Source organism: Mesoplodon bidens, assembly GCF_964165515.1.
Source record: "Mesoplodon bidens genome assembly, chromosome: 13".
Taxonomy (NCBI): domain Eukaryota; kingdom Metazoa; phylum Chordata; class Mammalia; order Artiodactyla; family Ziphiidae; genus Mesoplodon; species Mesoplodon bidens.
In genome coordinates this window covers 69457835-69473389 of record NC_138169.1, presented here as the reverse complement: position 1 = coordinate 69473389, position 15555 = coordinate 69457835, and the positions used below count along the sequence as shown (strand labels likewise).

The 15555-nt window shown below is 38.0% G+C and overlaps 1 protein-coding gene across 1 annotated transcript in view; it reads right to left on the bottom strand.

The window, feature by feature from the left end:
* The window catches only part of DCC (DCC netrin 1 receptor), a gene marked incomplete at its 5' end in the record, with an annotated part of 1182001 nt that overhangs the window by 70739 nt on the left and 1095707 nt on the right, over positions 1–15555 (bottom strand). Inside the window, 2 exons of the mRNA XM_081253253.1 lie at positions 9414–9530; positions 14280–14506. Of these exons, the coding sequence (XP_081109379.1) occupies positions 9414–9530; positions 14280–14506 (344 nt within the window). The remainder of the gene's footprint in view (positions 1–9413; positions 9531–14279; positions 14507–15555) is intronic.

Here is a 15555-nt window from a genome sequence, read left to right as displayed (position 1 = left end):
GGAGATGATCATCGTACCAACTTTATGGTGTGGTTCTGAGGATTAAAGAGATTATCCACATGGAAGTGCAGCAGGGTGAGGGGTCAGGAGTCAGCACTGTGGAAATATGGGTTATTGATATTAATCTGCTGAGCTCCTATAGATCTGCCCCAAGACTGAGCTGAATACCATTCAATAGGAAGTATAGTTAAAACAACCTTCTTATATGTCTATGACTTTGATCATGGTGATGGTTTCATGGGTGTATGCATATATCTAAACTTAGTAGATTTGTATAAATTAAATATGTACAGTTATATATATATATATGTTATATCTCAATAAAACTAAAAATAAGTAAAAGTTTAAAAAATAAGACCACTTAAAAATACAAGCCAAACTTTTCCAAAGATACTGACAATTATTGCCATTATAGTTCTATTAAAATGCTAATTAGTTCTATTAAAAAATACCATTTTACATTTGAAAGAGGAGTACATTAAGTTAGAGGAAACTAAATAGTGTTTTGTAACTCAAATTTGAACCTGAGGGAAGTATGACACTGTAAGGTTTGTGAGATTAGAAAGAAAAGTTCTTTCTCTGGAGGAAGAAAATAACTGGAATTATAAAATCAAACCGGGTTCAAATTCTGGTTCTGTCTTTTAGGAGCTAAGGGAAAGCCCTTAGTTTATCTAAATCTATCTAGTCAGCCCATTTTTCATGTGGTTTTCACACACTTTACAAGATGAGATACGATGTGGAGGTGACTGGACTAGTGACTGCCACAGGGCAGCTATGAAAATGTCCTAAGAGCAAAAGTGAGCAGGGAACCTTAAGACCCTTACAGCCTCCTACAGCCTTCTCTCACTTCTCAAATGAGATATGGCTATGAAGTCCAGAAATCTGAAATAGTTGTGAACATCTCAGAGTACATTTTGACACCAAGGACATCAGACAGATGAGATTGCAGGAAAAGCAGACTCTGATCTGGGGCTAGAGGACTCCTTTGAGATGAGCTTAAGGCATCACACAGCTTCCTTCTCTGCAGACCAGTGACTTTCCCAGGACACTGTGAGCTCATTTGCTTTAATCTTTTACAAGTTACCCCAGACCACCCAAAAGACTTGACTCAGATGAGAAAGATCCTGGAAGAAAAGATAGTGCATTTTGTTGTAGAAACCTCTAAGATGTTAGGAATTAAGGAAAAATTGGGTGACATAAATCTGAAAAAGTGAGGGATCTTCTAGTCCATCCATATTGCTGCAAATGGCAATATTTCATTTTTTTTATGGCTGACCTAGAGAATATTATACTTAGTGAAGTAAGCCAGACAGAAAAAGACAAATACTACAAGATATCACTTATATGTGGAATCTCAAAATAATACAAATGAATCTATATACAGGACAGAAACAGACTCACAGACATAGAAAACAAACTTATAGTTACCGAAGGGGAGAGGGAGGGAGGGAGGGGCAGATTAGGAGTGTAGGATTAACAGATACAAACTACTATACATGAAGTATGTAAGCAACAAGGATTTACTGTATAACACAGAGAATCATATTTAATATCTTGTAATAACCTATAATGGAAAATAATCTAAAAAAACTGAATCACTTTGCTATACACTTGAAACTAACACACTATTGTAAATTAACTATACTTTAAAAAAAAAGCAATGGATTTTTTATTTTTCATATTGCTCTAGGAAACCTTTCTAAAAGCTAAAGTACCTTTTGTACTCCATCATTCAAAATTCTTCCACCAACACTTTGTCAGGTCCCTCTGGATTATTCCTATAGCTCTGATAATCAAGCTATTCTTTTTTCCTTTTTTTTTTTTTTTTTCGGTACACGGGCCTCTCACTGTTGTGGCCTCTCCCGTTGCGGAGCACAGGCTCCGGAGGCGCAGGATCAGCGTCCATGGCTCACAGGCCCAGCCGCTCCGCAGCATGTGGGATCTTCCCGGATGGGGGCACGAACCCGTGTCCCCTGCATTGGCAGGCGGACTCTCAACCACTGAGCCACCAGGGAAGCCCTCAAGCTATTTTTTGCCTTGTAAAATCCTCCCTAAAAACACAATTCTGTATTCCTCATATGTACCATCTTGAACTTAAAGGCCATGTTTTGACCATGTCTGCACAATCTTACTGACCTGCTGATTTGGATAATCCAGTGGAATTACTAATCAACAAACTTTATATAAAAGATCATTTGCTTGTAGAACTATCAAGAAACCACCTCTGTGCTTTCAACCCATATTTAGTAACAACTGTTATACAAAGTCATTTACACAGCACTGTGGGAATTATAGGGATACATAAAAACTAGTCCTTCTGCAGAAATTCATAGAAATGGAAGGAGTGAAATATAACATTCAAGACTCAAAGAATAAAAACTGATCTTAATAAAGTTATCAAATATTGGTTGGAAACATATATTAGGTAATGATATCATTTCTAATGCAAATTTAAATGAGCTCTGAACTTTCTGCACCTTGCCACTGCTCCCACAGTTCTGAAGAGCTGAAAATTTGTATGCACTTGTGCTTATGGTACTAAAAGAATTGTTTGCACTTATTACTCTTAAGGAAGCATTCTTGGTCAGATGTGGGAATCCACAAGGTGAAGGAATAAATGTTCCAGAAGCCCATTGAGCTGGGACCAGTCTTAAGATACTGGCTTCTCACACCATGTATGTAAGGGTCAGACAAAGATTCTGATTTGAAATCAAGTATTTCAGAGGTTAGGAAACTGGTCTTTCATAGGCCAGTTCCTCCCAGTGCCCATCTGTGCACAAGAGAACCTCTGGTAATACAGCACCTCAAGCTAAGAGAATTCCAGTTTTTAAAATCTTGCTTTTTCTCATGCGGCTTTATTTTACTTTTCAATAGCTTCTTTGTTTGAGTTTGAGTTCTGCAGTCAAGTGATTAAAGCAGATAGTGGGAATGGGAAAAGAAAAGAGTTGACTCTCATAGTGAATGTTCTAGAAAGCCCCCAAACCAGTAGCCATAGCAGCATCCAAGCTTTCCCCAAAGCAAAACTGTATGCTTTTCTCTGCCTCAGTCTTTTTAAGAGCCTCTAGTTTAACTTTTTGAGATTTCTTTTTTTTAAAGGCAAATTTTACATTTTCCCTCAAATATTTACTAGGAAAGAAAAAACTGAAAACAAATGGAATTCAAGAGGCTTTTACCCAGCAAAACTCTCATACAGTAAATTATTAAAATTGTACAACTGATGTGATCTTACGGGGTATCCGCTTCTGTCTACATATTTCCTAGTTCTGATTCCTCACCTCTCCTCCCGCATTTTACAGAAGAAGAAAACACAGGTTGAAAATAGAAAGAGAATCTTTCCAAGGCCAAACAAGTAGGTTCCATCGAGTAATAAAATACTGAAACTGTAAGAAAATCTACATCTCTCCAGAAATTGCTCTCAGCAAGGAAGTTGCTCACCCAAGGTTACACCTTACTTCCTAGGAGCAGCCTGCATCAGAGACAACAGAACAGCCCCTCCCCTCCCACCTCATTTGGGACAACACAGAGGACAATTCCAGCACCACAGCAACCTACAGGATCAGCTGAGGCCTCCATCAAACTGCATCATCAGTTCAATATCTCCCTCCCAGCAATCCTGCATCCTTTACCCTCACAGGTGTTATTCCTGAGGCACTTGCTAATACATCTCCTGTTTTCCAATCTCTATTCAGTCTGATTCCTGGAAACCCAGCATATAACTCTTACTTATCCTTGAAAAATTAAGGAAAGTTATACCTGATGCTTCTGATTTCTTGTAATTAATTTCATTTTTAGTAAGAAAAACATTTAAAATAATTCTTTGGCCATTGTAACAATACTCACTTTTTGCTACCATTTTATAGGAAACAACACTCGACTAGGGAAATCAGAATATCCGGGGTCTTTTCCTGCCTATACTATCAGCTGGTATGCTTCTCATGGGCATCAGCTTACTTAGCTGTGAAGTGTGTTCAGGGGTAAGAAGTAGCATATGCCACATAATGTTTTCAACCATGAAGTATATTCTTAGACAAATAAACAGATTTTGTACTTCAGTGAAATTAAATACCATTTCCTGTGGGTTTTAAGAACTAAAAAACACTTCAGGTAGTTTATATTTTATCTGGTAATTACCATTTTATAGAACATGGTGCTATAGATATAGCTAGTGGGAAGCAGCTGCATAGCACAGGGAGATCAGCTCGGTGTTTTGTGACCACCTAGAGGGGTGGGATAGGGAGGGTGGGAGGGAGGGAGACGCAAGAGGGAGGGGATATGGGGATATATGTATATGTATACATATGTATATATGTATATGTATATGTATAACTGATTCACTAACACACTATTGTAAAGCAATTATACTCCAATAAAGATGTTAAAAAAATGAATATAAATAATATAAGGTGTCTTTATCTTTAGAAAAGCAGTATACCATAGAGGCTCATAGGTTGCCCAGTTGTGTCCTAGAGTAAGTTTCTTAAACTGCTTGAGCCTCTGTTTCCCATCTGTAAAATCAGGATAATCTCACCACGTAAGAATATTGTGATGATTAAATGAAATAATAATTAGCAAGGTAGTTAGTAAGTGAATAATATTTAGAAGTTCTCAATGCTTGTTAGATTTCATTGCATTCCTCTTTCTTTCTAATCACATTATTTCCTTTCTTGTCTAATGAAAACAACTTTAACTGCCCTTAGTATACCAGAAATTTTATTTTATTCTATCTATAACTGCTAAAAAAAGAGCCCTAAAACACTGGTGTGTTATAAACACAAGGCATTCTTTTTTTTTTCACACACACACGCACTGTATTTTATTTTTACAAGAGATAAATAGACTGACACCAAGCATTGTAAATGGATGACCACAACAAAAGCAACAATGATTGCAATTACCAAACACGAAACACACTCATACTATGTCATAATATTGACATTCAGTCCAGTAATCCTCCACTGTAACAGCTCCTTTACTTTGCAGTGAAAATTGATTTGTATACACAAGGCATTCTTATAATACATTTATTTATTCATCCAGTCATTCATTTGACAGATATTTATTTAACTTTTTTTTTTTTTTTTTTTATGTATTTGGCTGTGCCGGGTCTTAGCTGCAGCATTCAGGATCTAGTTCCCTGGATCAAACACGGGCCCCCTGCATTGGGAGCGTGGAGTCTTAGCCAGTGGACTACCAGGGAAGTCCTGACAGATATTTAGCAAGTACCAATTTTGTGTTAGGTGTTGAGTTATACAGTGTGTGTCTATGAAAAATAATTAGATACATTCCCTCCCTATCACATAAGACACTATCTGTTAGAGGAGAGAAAATTTGGACTTGAATACCTAAGGATATGAGGCAGTACTATGTGGAATTAATGCCTAACAAGTGTTAAAAAGAAAGGCCATTCAAACATGGGAAAGGAAGCCCTCATTTCTGGATGGAATAATCAGAGAGAAAAGAATTTATGAAAGCATCAATAGCTCTCTGGTCTTTGAAAGATGCATAGAACTTTGTTAGAGATAGCTACCAAGTCATTCCTAAAGGAAAAAGGGTATTCAGAAGGAAAATCAAATAAAGGGCAATGCATGTTTGTGGACTGGTGATTAGTCTGGCTTGGCAAGCGTCTAACATAGCAATAGGAAACTAGAAATGTAGACTTAAATCTGGTATGCTGAGGGGTTTTTCCTTTTTTCTTAGAAGGCAGTGAGGAGCCATTGGGAAAATGTATGGAGCGAAATACCATATTTAAGTTGTTTTAGGAAGAAATTTGGCAAGCAGGATACAAAGAAGTCTAGAAGACACAACAGAGAGGAAGATTAATTTTAAAACTGTTTTGACAGTTCAGGTATGAGGCCATAAAGAGGAGAATAAAAATAGGACTCTTGGGAATGGGAATATAGCCAGGGATTCAAAAGATGTTGTGGAAGAAAAAAAAAATCAATGGGATGTGGGAACTTATTAGATAAGGAAGTTATATATGGGAGAGAAAGGCCCACAAGGATTCTGAAACACAATGATCTTTAAGAAGAAAGCTACAGAAAATTGGCACAGATAGAACTTAGTTACAAGAGCAAAGTGACTGGAAGGAAAAAAAAATAGAGGCAGCTAAGTGCACAGTGTCTCTCTATGTGGTGATAGGAATGAAAGAAAAAGGACAATAGCTTCACAGAGGACTGCAGCTGGGAGCATAATGATTAAGAGAGCAGAACTCTGAAGCCAGTCCTTCTGAGTCCAAATTCTGGCTCTGCCACTTACTTGCTGTGTGACTGCAAGCTAGGTACTTAAACTCTCCAAGCCTCAGTTCTCTTATTAGTAAAATAGGCATAAGAATAGTATCTACCCCATGAGTTGAACAGTTGGCATTTATTATAAATTCCATGTACGTTTTTACATTTATTAGAGTAAAATTGAGAGCTATATTGAAACACAGAGGAAACATGGCATACAGTAGGTAGAAAGAAACAACCATTAGTTCATTCATTTGTCTAAATTGTATTGAGTGAGTGCCTACCATGCGCCAACCTTTGTTCTGGGTGTTGAGGATATGAAGTGATGAAAGCAAGCAAAATCCCTGCCCTCATAGAGCTCAGTAAAATACAGAGAACAAATAATAAACAAACAAACACAATAAAGCAAATAGGATAGTTATATACATTAATTACAAAAACTGAAGCAGAATAAAAAGTGTTGAGAGTGACCAAGGATGATTAAATAGGCAATGGTCAGGGAAGATCTATGTTCTTTCATGATGGTGGCAGTTGAATACAGACCTGAATAAAATGAGGGAAAAGCCAAGGAAACATCTATGAAAAGAGATTCCAGGCAAATAGGACAGTAACTGAAAAGTCCCTGAGTTGGGATGTGTGTTATTGTCCAAGGAACAAAGAGGGGAGCTATGTGGCTGAAACAGATTATAGAGAAGAGTAGCAGGAGACGATGTGAGGGATATGCTAGAGGCTGGATCACTTGGTGCTTTATAGCACATGGTAAAATCACTGGATTTTGCTCTACATGTGATGGGAAGTCAAGAGGAATAACATGATCTATTCATATATTGAAAAGCTGCCGTGTAGATAACTTACTGTAGGGTCAAGAGTTAAAGAAAAGAGAACAGTTACAAGTTTACAGCTATAGTCTATAATCTATAAGAGATGGTAGTGGCTTGGATAACATCAGAACAGTGGAGATGGGAAGGAGTGGTCAGATTTGGGACAGGTTTTGAAAGCAAGAACTATAGGATTTGGTGAAAGATTGAATTTGGGATGTGAGGAAATCAGAATAAAGAAGTATGAAACTAGAGTTTTTTAACAAGAGTAAATGGATGAACAGAAAATAGATGTATTGAATGGGAAAAATAATAGGAGGATCCAGTTTGGAGTTGGGCAGAGGGAATCATGGAAGGGCAAGATTTCCATTTGGAGCATAAATGGCTTGCCTATTAGATAGCCATTTGGAGAAGGTGAGTCAATATTTTATATGGAAATTGATGTGGATTTCAGGAAGAGAGTAAGCTAGGGATAAAATCTGGGATTCGTGAGCATTTAAGTGGCACATTGGTATTAGATGACAACATCTAAGAAGCTAGTGTAGATAGAAGACAGCAGCTTGAAGTCTGAGCCCTAGGGTACTCTCTGACTTTTAGAGATTGGGAAGAAAAGGAGGAATAGGTAAAGGACTGAAAAGGAGCAGCCAGGGGAATAGGAAGAAAACCAGGAGCATCTAGAATACTATACCCAAGTGAAGAAAGCATTCCAGGAAAAAATAGTGAGAAGCTACATCAAATTTTGCTGAGCATTGGAGAATTGACCATTTGGTAAGAAAATGTGGAGATTATTGATAATCTTGGCAACCATGGTTTCAGTAGAGAGGGACTGTGGAAATGTCATTAAAACTAACAAGGAAGATTAAAAGAGGAAAAAGTAAGTATAGACAACTTTTAAAAGAAATTTTCAGGAAAGGGGAGGAATGGGCTTCAGATGCAAGGGCAAGTGGTTCCAGGGAAGATGCTTTAACACAGGAGTTATGAGATCATGTTTATATGCTTATTGGAGTTATCAGTAGGAAGGAAAACTGATGATGCAAAAAAGGGAAGGGATAATTACAGAAGAGTCCCTAAGTGGGGACGAATGGATGTCCTCAGGGAAAGAGCTGGCCTTACATAGGAGGAGAAACAGATCAACTAGGCTTGATGGGTAGATAAGGATGCCATTTTTGAATCTTTCTGTTTTCTTGGTGATAAAAGAAGCATGCTTATTAGCTGGGAGTGGGGAAAGAAGAGAGGTATCGGGAGTCAGAAAAGTAAGAATAGATATAAGACATTCATCTTTTAAAGTGAAACAATGAATGATTAAGAGAAATGAGTGGCATTTCCAAATAGATGACAGTTCACCTTGGATTTGTGGTCATAAATACCCAGTAAATAGGTTATGTGTTTTTCTCTAGATAAATTCAGCTGTTAGGGTAGGTACATGGTCAATGTTGGTAGAGGAGCTGACTTAATCAGGGTTGAGTTCTTTTAGGTGAGTATGATAGGGAAGAAGAACCAAGGGAGATGAGGGTGTTTGCAAGGAACTGGAGGTAATAACTGATGATGGATGGGAGTTGAGTTTGGATGGAAGTAAAGACATGAGGAAGATGAGGGACAATGAGAAGGTTGTGGAGTTAATGGATTGGAGGTCCAAGTGGGATTGAAAAATTGTTGGCCAGGGGGCAATAAAATAAGTGGCAGAAAGTAATACAGTGCTAGAGAAAAGGATGATAGAAACTGACATTCTGCAGCAGGTGAAATTATTGGTTTAGTGTGTGACATGGAATTGATGGACTGAGGTGGGAGAGAGCTAATATTGCAGGGAATATAAAGGAACTAACATCCGATGGATTATCTGCAGGATACTGTAATTACCAAAATTGATCATAGAGGTAATGGGAAAGGAAGTGATTCCCAGATACTAATATCTTCAGTGAATGTGGGAGTATGACAGAAAACTTTAACAAGAAGGAGGTAGTAAGTGATTATCTCAATATTTGTTTCAAGGGTACTAGATTATTTAAGTCTGAAAATTGGACCTTTTATAAAAGATAAAAAATCCATGAAGGTGGTCATTAGAATAAGATGAATAATGACAAAAAAAATTCAACTCTTTTTATATCAATTCATATTTCTTATACTTTCTTAAATACGTATCAAGTGATTGCCAATAGACAGATCATTTGATTGCATACAACAAATACAACAATAACAGAGTGAAAGTTCTAACTTCCAAATATAAATGATATAATTTTACTCGTTCTTCATTATATCCATTTGCCCAGAAAGTTCAGAGAAAACTCTAATTAGGTTTTGATAATTGATAGAGAAAAGATACAAACAGAAAGCACTTGACTGCTCCATTGTGGTACCAATTGTTACTCACCAGGATTGTTGGACTGGGCATCCATAGGAATCATGAGCTTGGCCCGGGTGGCTCGGCGTGCAACCAGTGACCTCTCCAGGGTAGACATGGAGCTCCCTGCTTCTTCTGTGTCTTGACCTAAAAGAAAAACAATACTCCTGAGTATTAATGATGCAACACTTCATTTCTAGCCAGGAACTCCAATGCCTTTTTCATTTCATTGATGTTTTAAATAATAATATCTACTTTTTTTGTTACCCAATCAATATGCTCTCATTGTACAAACATTAATAAAATTTATCATAACCTCATTACCCAGAAAGAACCATTATTGTTTTATTTATAATTTTTGCATATGTATGTGTATGTGAAAGCAAGAGAGTATATACTAATATATTTATTTCAAAAATGACATTATACTATACATACTGTTTTGTAGTCTTCTTTATAAAATAACATAAAAACCTTTCTCTGTCAATAAATAAGTCAGTAATTTTTTTTTTTTTTTTTGCGGTATGTGGGCCTCTCACCGCTGTGGCCTCTCCCACTGCGGAGCACAGGCTCCGGACGCGCAGGCCCAGCAGCCACGGCCCACGGGCCCAGCCGCTCCGCAGTATGCGGGATCCTCCTGGACCGGGGCACGAACCCGCGTCCCCCGCATCAGCAGGTGGACTCTCAACCACTGAGCCACCAGGGAAGCCCCCAGTAATATAATTTTTAACAGCTCCATAATATTCAATTGTATGAATTTACCACAATCTTTGCAACTTGTACTTAAGCCCCAAAGACATTAAATCTTATTATAAAAACACAGGAAATAAACTACATTCTTCAAAAGTACAGCTAGGTGTCTATACAAATTTATTATAATTCTATAAAATGTCATACTAAAGAGTCATAAAAAATAATAAAGAGTGATACATGCAGATTTAAAATTTTAATAAAAATCTGTTGAAAAATAAAACTGAAATTCTGAACACTATGTATCACTAAAAAGTATATGAGTCATTAACATGAAGTTTGGTGTTTTTTTCCCTTAAATGAAGTATAGTTGATTTACAATATTATATTAGTTTCAGGTGTACACCATAGTAATTCAGTATTTTTATAGATTATACTACATTAAAAGTTATTCAAAATAATGGCTATAGTACCCTGTGCTATACAATTTATCCTTGTTGCTTATCTATTCTATACATAGTAGTTTGTATCTCTTAATCCCATTCCCCTATTTTGCCCCTCCGCCCTTCCCTCTTCCCACTGATAACCACTAGTTTGTTTTCTATATCTGTGAGTCTGTTTCTGTTTTGCTATATACATTCATTTGTTTTATTTTTTTGATTCCACAAATGAGTGATATCATATACTATTTGTCTTTCTCTGTCTGACTCATTTCACTAAGCATAATATTCTCTAGGTCCATCCACACTGCTGCAAATGGCAGAATTCCATTCTTTTTTATGACTGAATAACATTCCGTTGTATATATATACCACATTTGTATCCATTCACCTGTTGATGGACATGTGGGTTGCTTCCATATCTTGGCTATTGTAAATAGTGCTGTTATGAACATTGGGTGCATGTATCTTCACAAATCAGTGTTTTTGTTTTTTCTGGATAAATAGCCAGGAGTAGAATTGCTGGATCACATGGCAGTTCTATTTTTAGTTTTCTGAGGAACCTCCATGCTGCTTTCCACACAGGCTGCATCAACTTACATTCCCACCTACAGTGTACAAGGGTTCCCTTTTCTTCACATTCTTGTCAACATTTGTTATTTGTAAATTTTTGATGATAGCCATTCTGAAAAGTGTGAGGTGACATCTCATTGTGGTTTTGATTTGCATTTCTCTAGTAATTAGCAATGTTGAGCATCTTTTCATGTACCTATTGGCTACCTGTATGTCTTCTTTGGAAAAATGTCTATTCAGGTCTTCTGCCCATTTTTTGATTGGGTTGCTTGTTTGTTTGTTTGTCTTTTTGATACTGAATTGCATGAGCTGTTTATATATTTTGGATATTAACCCCTTGTTTGGTAATATCATTTACAAATATATTCTTTCATTTGATAGGTTGGCATTTCATTTTGTCAATTTGTTTGTTTATTTTTATTTTTTTTGCTCTGAAAAAGCTTTTAAATTTATTTAGGTCCCATTTGTTTATTTTTGCTTTTATTTCTTTTGTCTTAGGAGACAGGTCCAAAAAAATACTGCTACCATCTATGTAAAAGAGTGCTCTGCCTATGTTCTCTTCCAGAGTTTTATGGTTTCAGGTCTTACATTTAGGTCTTTAATCCATTTTGCATTTATTCTTGTACATGGTGTGAGGAAATGTAGTCTCATTATTTTACATGTAGCTGTAAAGTTTTCCCAGGACCATTTATTGAAGAGACTGTCCTTTCTCCACTGTATATTCTTGCCTCTTTTGTTGAAGATTAATTGACCATAGGTGTGTGGGTTTATTTCTGGGCTCTTTATTCTGTTCCATTGACCTATGTGTCTGTTTTTGTGCCAGTACCATGCTGTTTTGATCGCTGTAGCTTTGTAGTATAGTCTGAAGTCAAGGAGCCTGATACTTTCAGCTTTGTTCCTTTTTCTCAAGATTGTTTTGACAATTTGGGGTATTTTGTGGTTCCATATAAATTTTAGGATTATTTGTTCTAGTTCTGTGAAAGATGTCATGGATATTTTGACAGGGATTGAATTAAATTTGTAGATTGTGTTGGATCGTATGGCCATTTTAACAATATTAATTCTTCCAATCAGTTTTGTCCTTTTAACTATGATAGCACAAAGAATACTTCATGTACTGTCAAGTTTAACAAACAGGATTTCGAGTGCTACTTTCCCTGTTATTATAGAGTTGGCAAATAGGTCCTCAAATTAAAGACAAATAGGGACAAGTATCCTCTCATTCTGAAGAAAACAGCCATTATCTGGAGTTAAACTTTTCTCAAGACTTAGTAAGAGACAACAAAACTTGTCTCGCTGACCCCAAATGTCATCTGAATAAGGGGAAAAATCAAGAAGGAGGAATCCTAGAAATCATTAGTGAAACCTTCTGAAGGCTGAGAGACAATTTTATTTCCTCCAGTGAGAGGCAGAGGTGCTCTCGCCTCCTGATGTCCAGTATGGGACAAAGCTACAAGAATGAACACCTATAGACTGTTGAGGTTCCTGCAAAAGAAGCTTTCATTCATTCTCTGGGTAGAAGCTTATTCAGGCAGCAGGCTTGCTGGTCTACACTGTGTCTATTTAAACAGAGGAAGAGGTAATTGAAGAAAGCAAGGCTGAGAGAGGAACAGTGTGGATTACAAGCTCTCTCATCATTTGACTTGTCAAAGGAGCTTCCTCTGGGTCAAGTGGGTACTTGGAAAGTTGACCAGGCTTGAGTCCTCTTGTTGGAATTCATGTAGCACAGATGACCCACAGGAGGACCAGTGAGGCTGACAGGTAGAGCTGCTCCTGGTGGGAAAGGGTTAAGCCCTGACTTGATATCTCAGGTTATGGAATTGGCCAGAGGAGGCATCCACAGGGTCTCATAAAGACTTCATACTTGTATTTCATAAGACACTGAGAATTTGGATGCCACATGAGGACAGTCCATGTGCCCAGAAAGTTAGTGAAGAACTTCAAACTGTGCTTTCTTCCCTTCCACCTTGTCTTTCTCCTCCCATCTTTTATCTTCCCTCTCCGTCCCCACACAAAACCAGAAAGAGCAGATAGGTAGGAAGAATGGGTAAAGGTGTTTCTGAAACAGAATATGCTCCTCCCTCCTGCTGTCCCACCCTACCACTCCATTTTCCTCCAAGGTGCTAGAGGATTTGAAAAAAACAAATTGTGACCCCAGTGCTCAGAACCAAAAGCCTGACTGGCCATAAGGGGAAAAGAATCTTTAATTTAAATCTCATATTATAATTTTTAATGGAACTGGATTATAGTTTAATAATTGAAAGTGACAAAAGTTAGAGACATTGCTTGAGATATTATTTAAGGTCTAGAAAAGGAATACACAACTCATGATTGAAAATTGGTAAAGTCCTTGTTTAAACAACTCTGCAAGAAAGTCTAATCAACATGTTCAAACAATTAAAATATTTAATTTGGTTTAAAACAGCTATTCATTCTATAAACACACATCATGAGTAGAGCAAGAGATTTTTTGATGAGAGTATTGGGTTGATTATTCAACTCCCCATAAGCATTTTGAAACTATAAGGACCCACATAAACTGAAATATCTTACAACCACTTTCTGGATTTCTCAGTTATTCCTAGACATGGACTGTTCTGCACCAAATCATTAAACAGCAGGCTTTTTTCATCAGATCACTTTGTACACCAACAGCCTTCAGAGAGACTCCATTAGACTAGGCTAGTGATCATATAATGTGATTGCATGGGGATGAAAGTTGATCTCCATAGTAATCAAGGCAAAGTAACAGAATAGTTGATGTTTTCAGACTTCAGGTGTCCCTGAAGTGATTTTTTTTAAAGCAAGGAATTGACGGCAAATTTAAAATCAACTTTCCACAGACATAGAGAACTAAAAGAGCTTCAAATTTTGCCTTGACACAACTTTCGTTCAAGCTGTAACAGAAAGCAATCAGTTCATTTAGCCTTCACATTTCAATATGTCCCAACTGCATCACCTCTCACTTCTTAGAAGTTTCAAGAAGCATTACAGTTATAAAAGGCAGTCAACACGATGATGCAATAGAAAGTCAACCTAGTTAATCAACCAAATTTACATCAGATTATTTTAACTGTTGGTAAATGATGTGCAAATTAGTGGAAAGGGAATATCCACAAAAGAGGGCGTTTAGAGCTCCTTTGTGGGGTTCAGAGTGGGATGTTTTCCCTGATGCCAGAGAGATGAAAGTTACCTGAATGAGAGGTGCTTTTGCTCCCCAGCTGGGTCTCTGACTGGCTGTGACTGACTGGCGTGAGGTCTTGGCAACTCTGGATGGGGGAGTCCCTTCCTGCAGGGTCAGTGCCTGATGGCTTCTCAATATTTTTCATCTCCATTTCTTCATGATGGATCCAAAGATCAGGGGGCCGGAGGTCTTTCTGGCTGCCCTTTCTTTTGCCAACACTGTGGGTGGCCCGTTTCCTACGGAACAAAATTAGAAGGCAAATGTGAGTGCCTTTATTCAATGGCCCTTCCTCTTTTTTTCTCAGTCAATTCAAGTTAGAAGCAGGGAAGGAAACAAAAGCGCTCCCAGGAGAAAACTTGTGAAATCCAGGAATTGGCAGACTTGTCTTGGCTGCCTTTCCTCTTCTCCCCTGGAGCTTTACCATGTTACAGGAGATGTGGTGCTGGATCCCCAGGGCCCCGGCTGCCTGCTAGAGAGCACCTTACTCCAGCTTCTCCTGCTGCAGATTTGAGCACAAGGTGACAATGGGTTAGATGGAGCCATATGCCAATCTTTTGAGCTAGGCATAAGGTACCCGACTGCAACATCTGTTTAGGAGATAAATGACAGAGTTGCTTCAAAAGGTCAAATAGAAATAAAAAGGCCAGAATTTGTGCCAACCGCCAAGATTGGGGCTTAGAAGAGAGTCTAGAGCTCAGCTGTCCAATTTCATGTGCAATTGGGAAGCTGGCTGTTTGAAGACAAAAGGCTGCATGAGTGCATTCTCAGGAGAATAAAATACTTTCGTCTTGGAGTCACTAAGTGTCTGGATTCAAACACAGTAAGATCCATCCTTTGAAAAGAGAAATCACGTTGGAAGTGTGCTTCAAATGTCTCTTATTTTCCTCAATAAGAATTTAGCAATCGTTAATTTATTTTACAGCAGTAGTATCCTCTTGGGGCTAGTGAGGTTCCAATGTTCCCTGCATGCTGAGTCAAAAGCATGATGCTCCTGCTGGCCATTCTCTACAGCTGGGGTCTGTTAACTATGGCCTGAAGGCCAAATCCTCCACTGCTTATTTTTGTGTGTTTTTTTGGTTGTTGTTGCTGTTGTTTTCTTTTTTAAGATTTTACTTTTTTTTTTTTGCGGTACACGGGCCTCTCTCACTGTTGCGGCCTCTCCCGTTGTGGAGCACAGGCTCCGGACGCGCAGGCTCAGCGGCCATGGCTCAAGGGCCCAGCCGCTCCGCGGCATGTGGGATCTTCCTGGACCGGGGCACAAACCCATGTCCCCTGCATCGGCAGG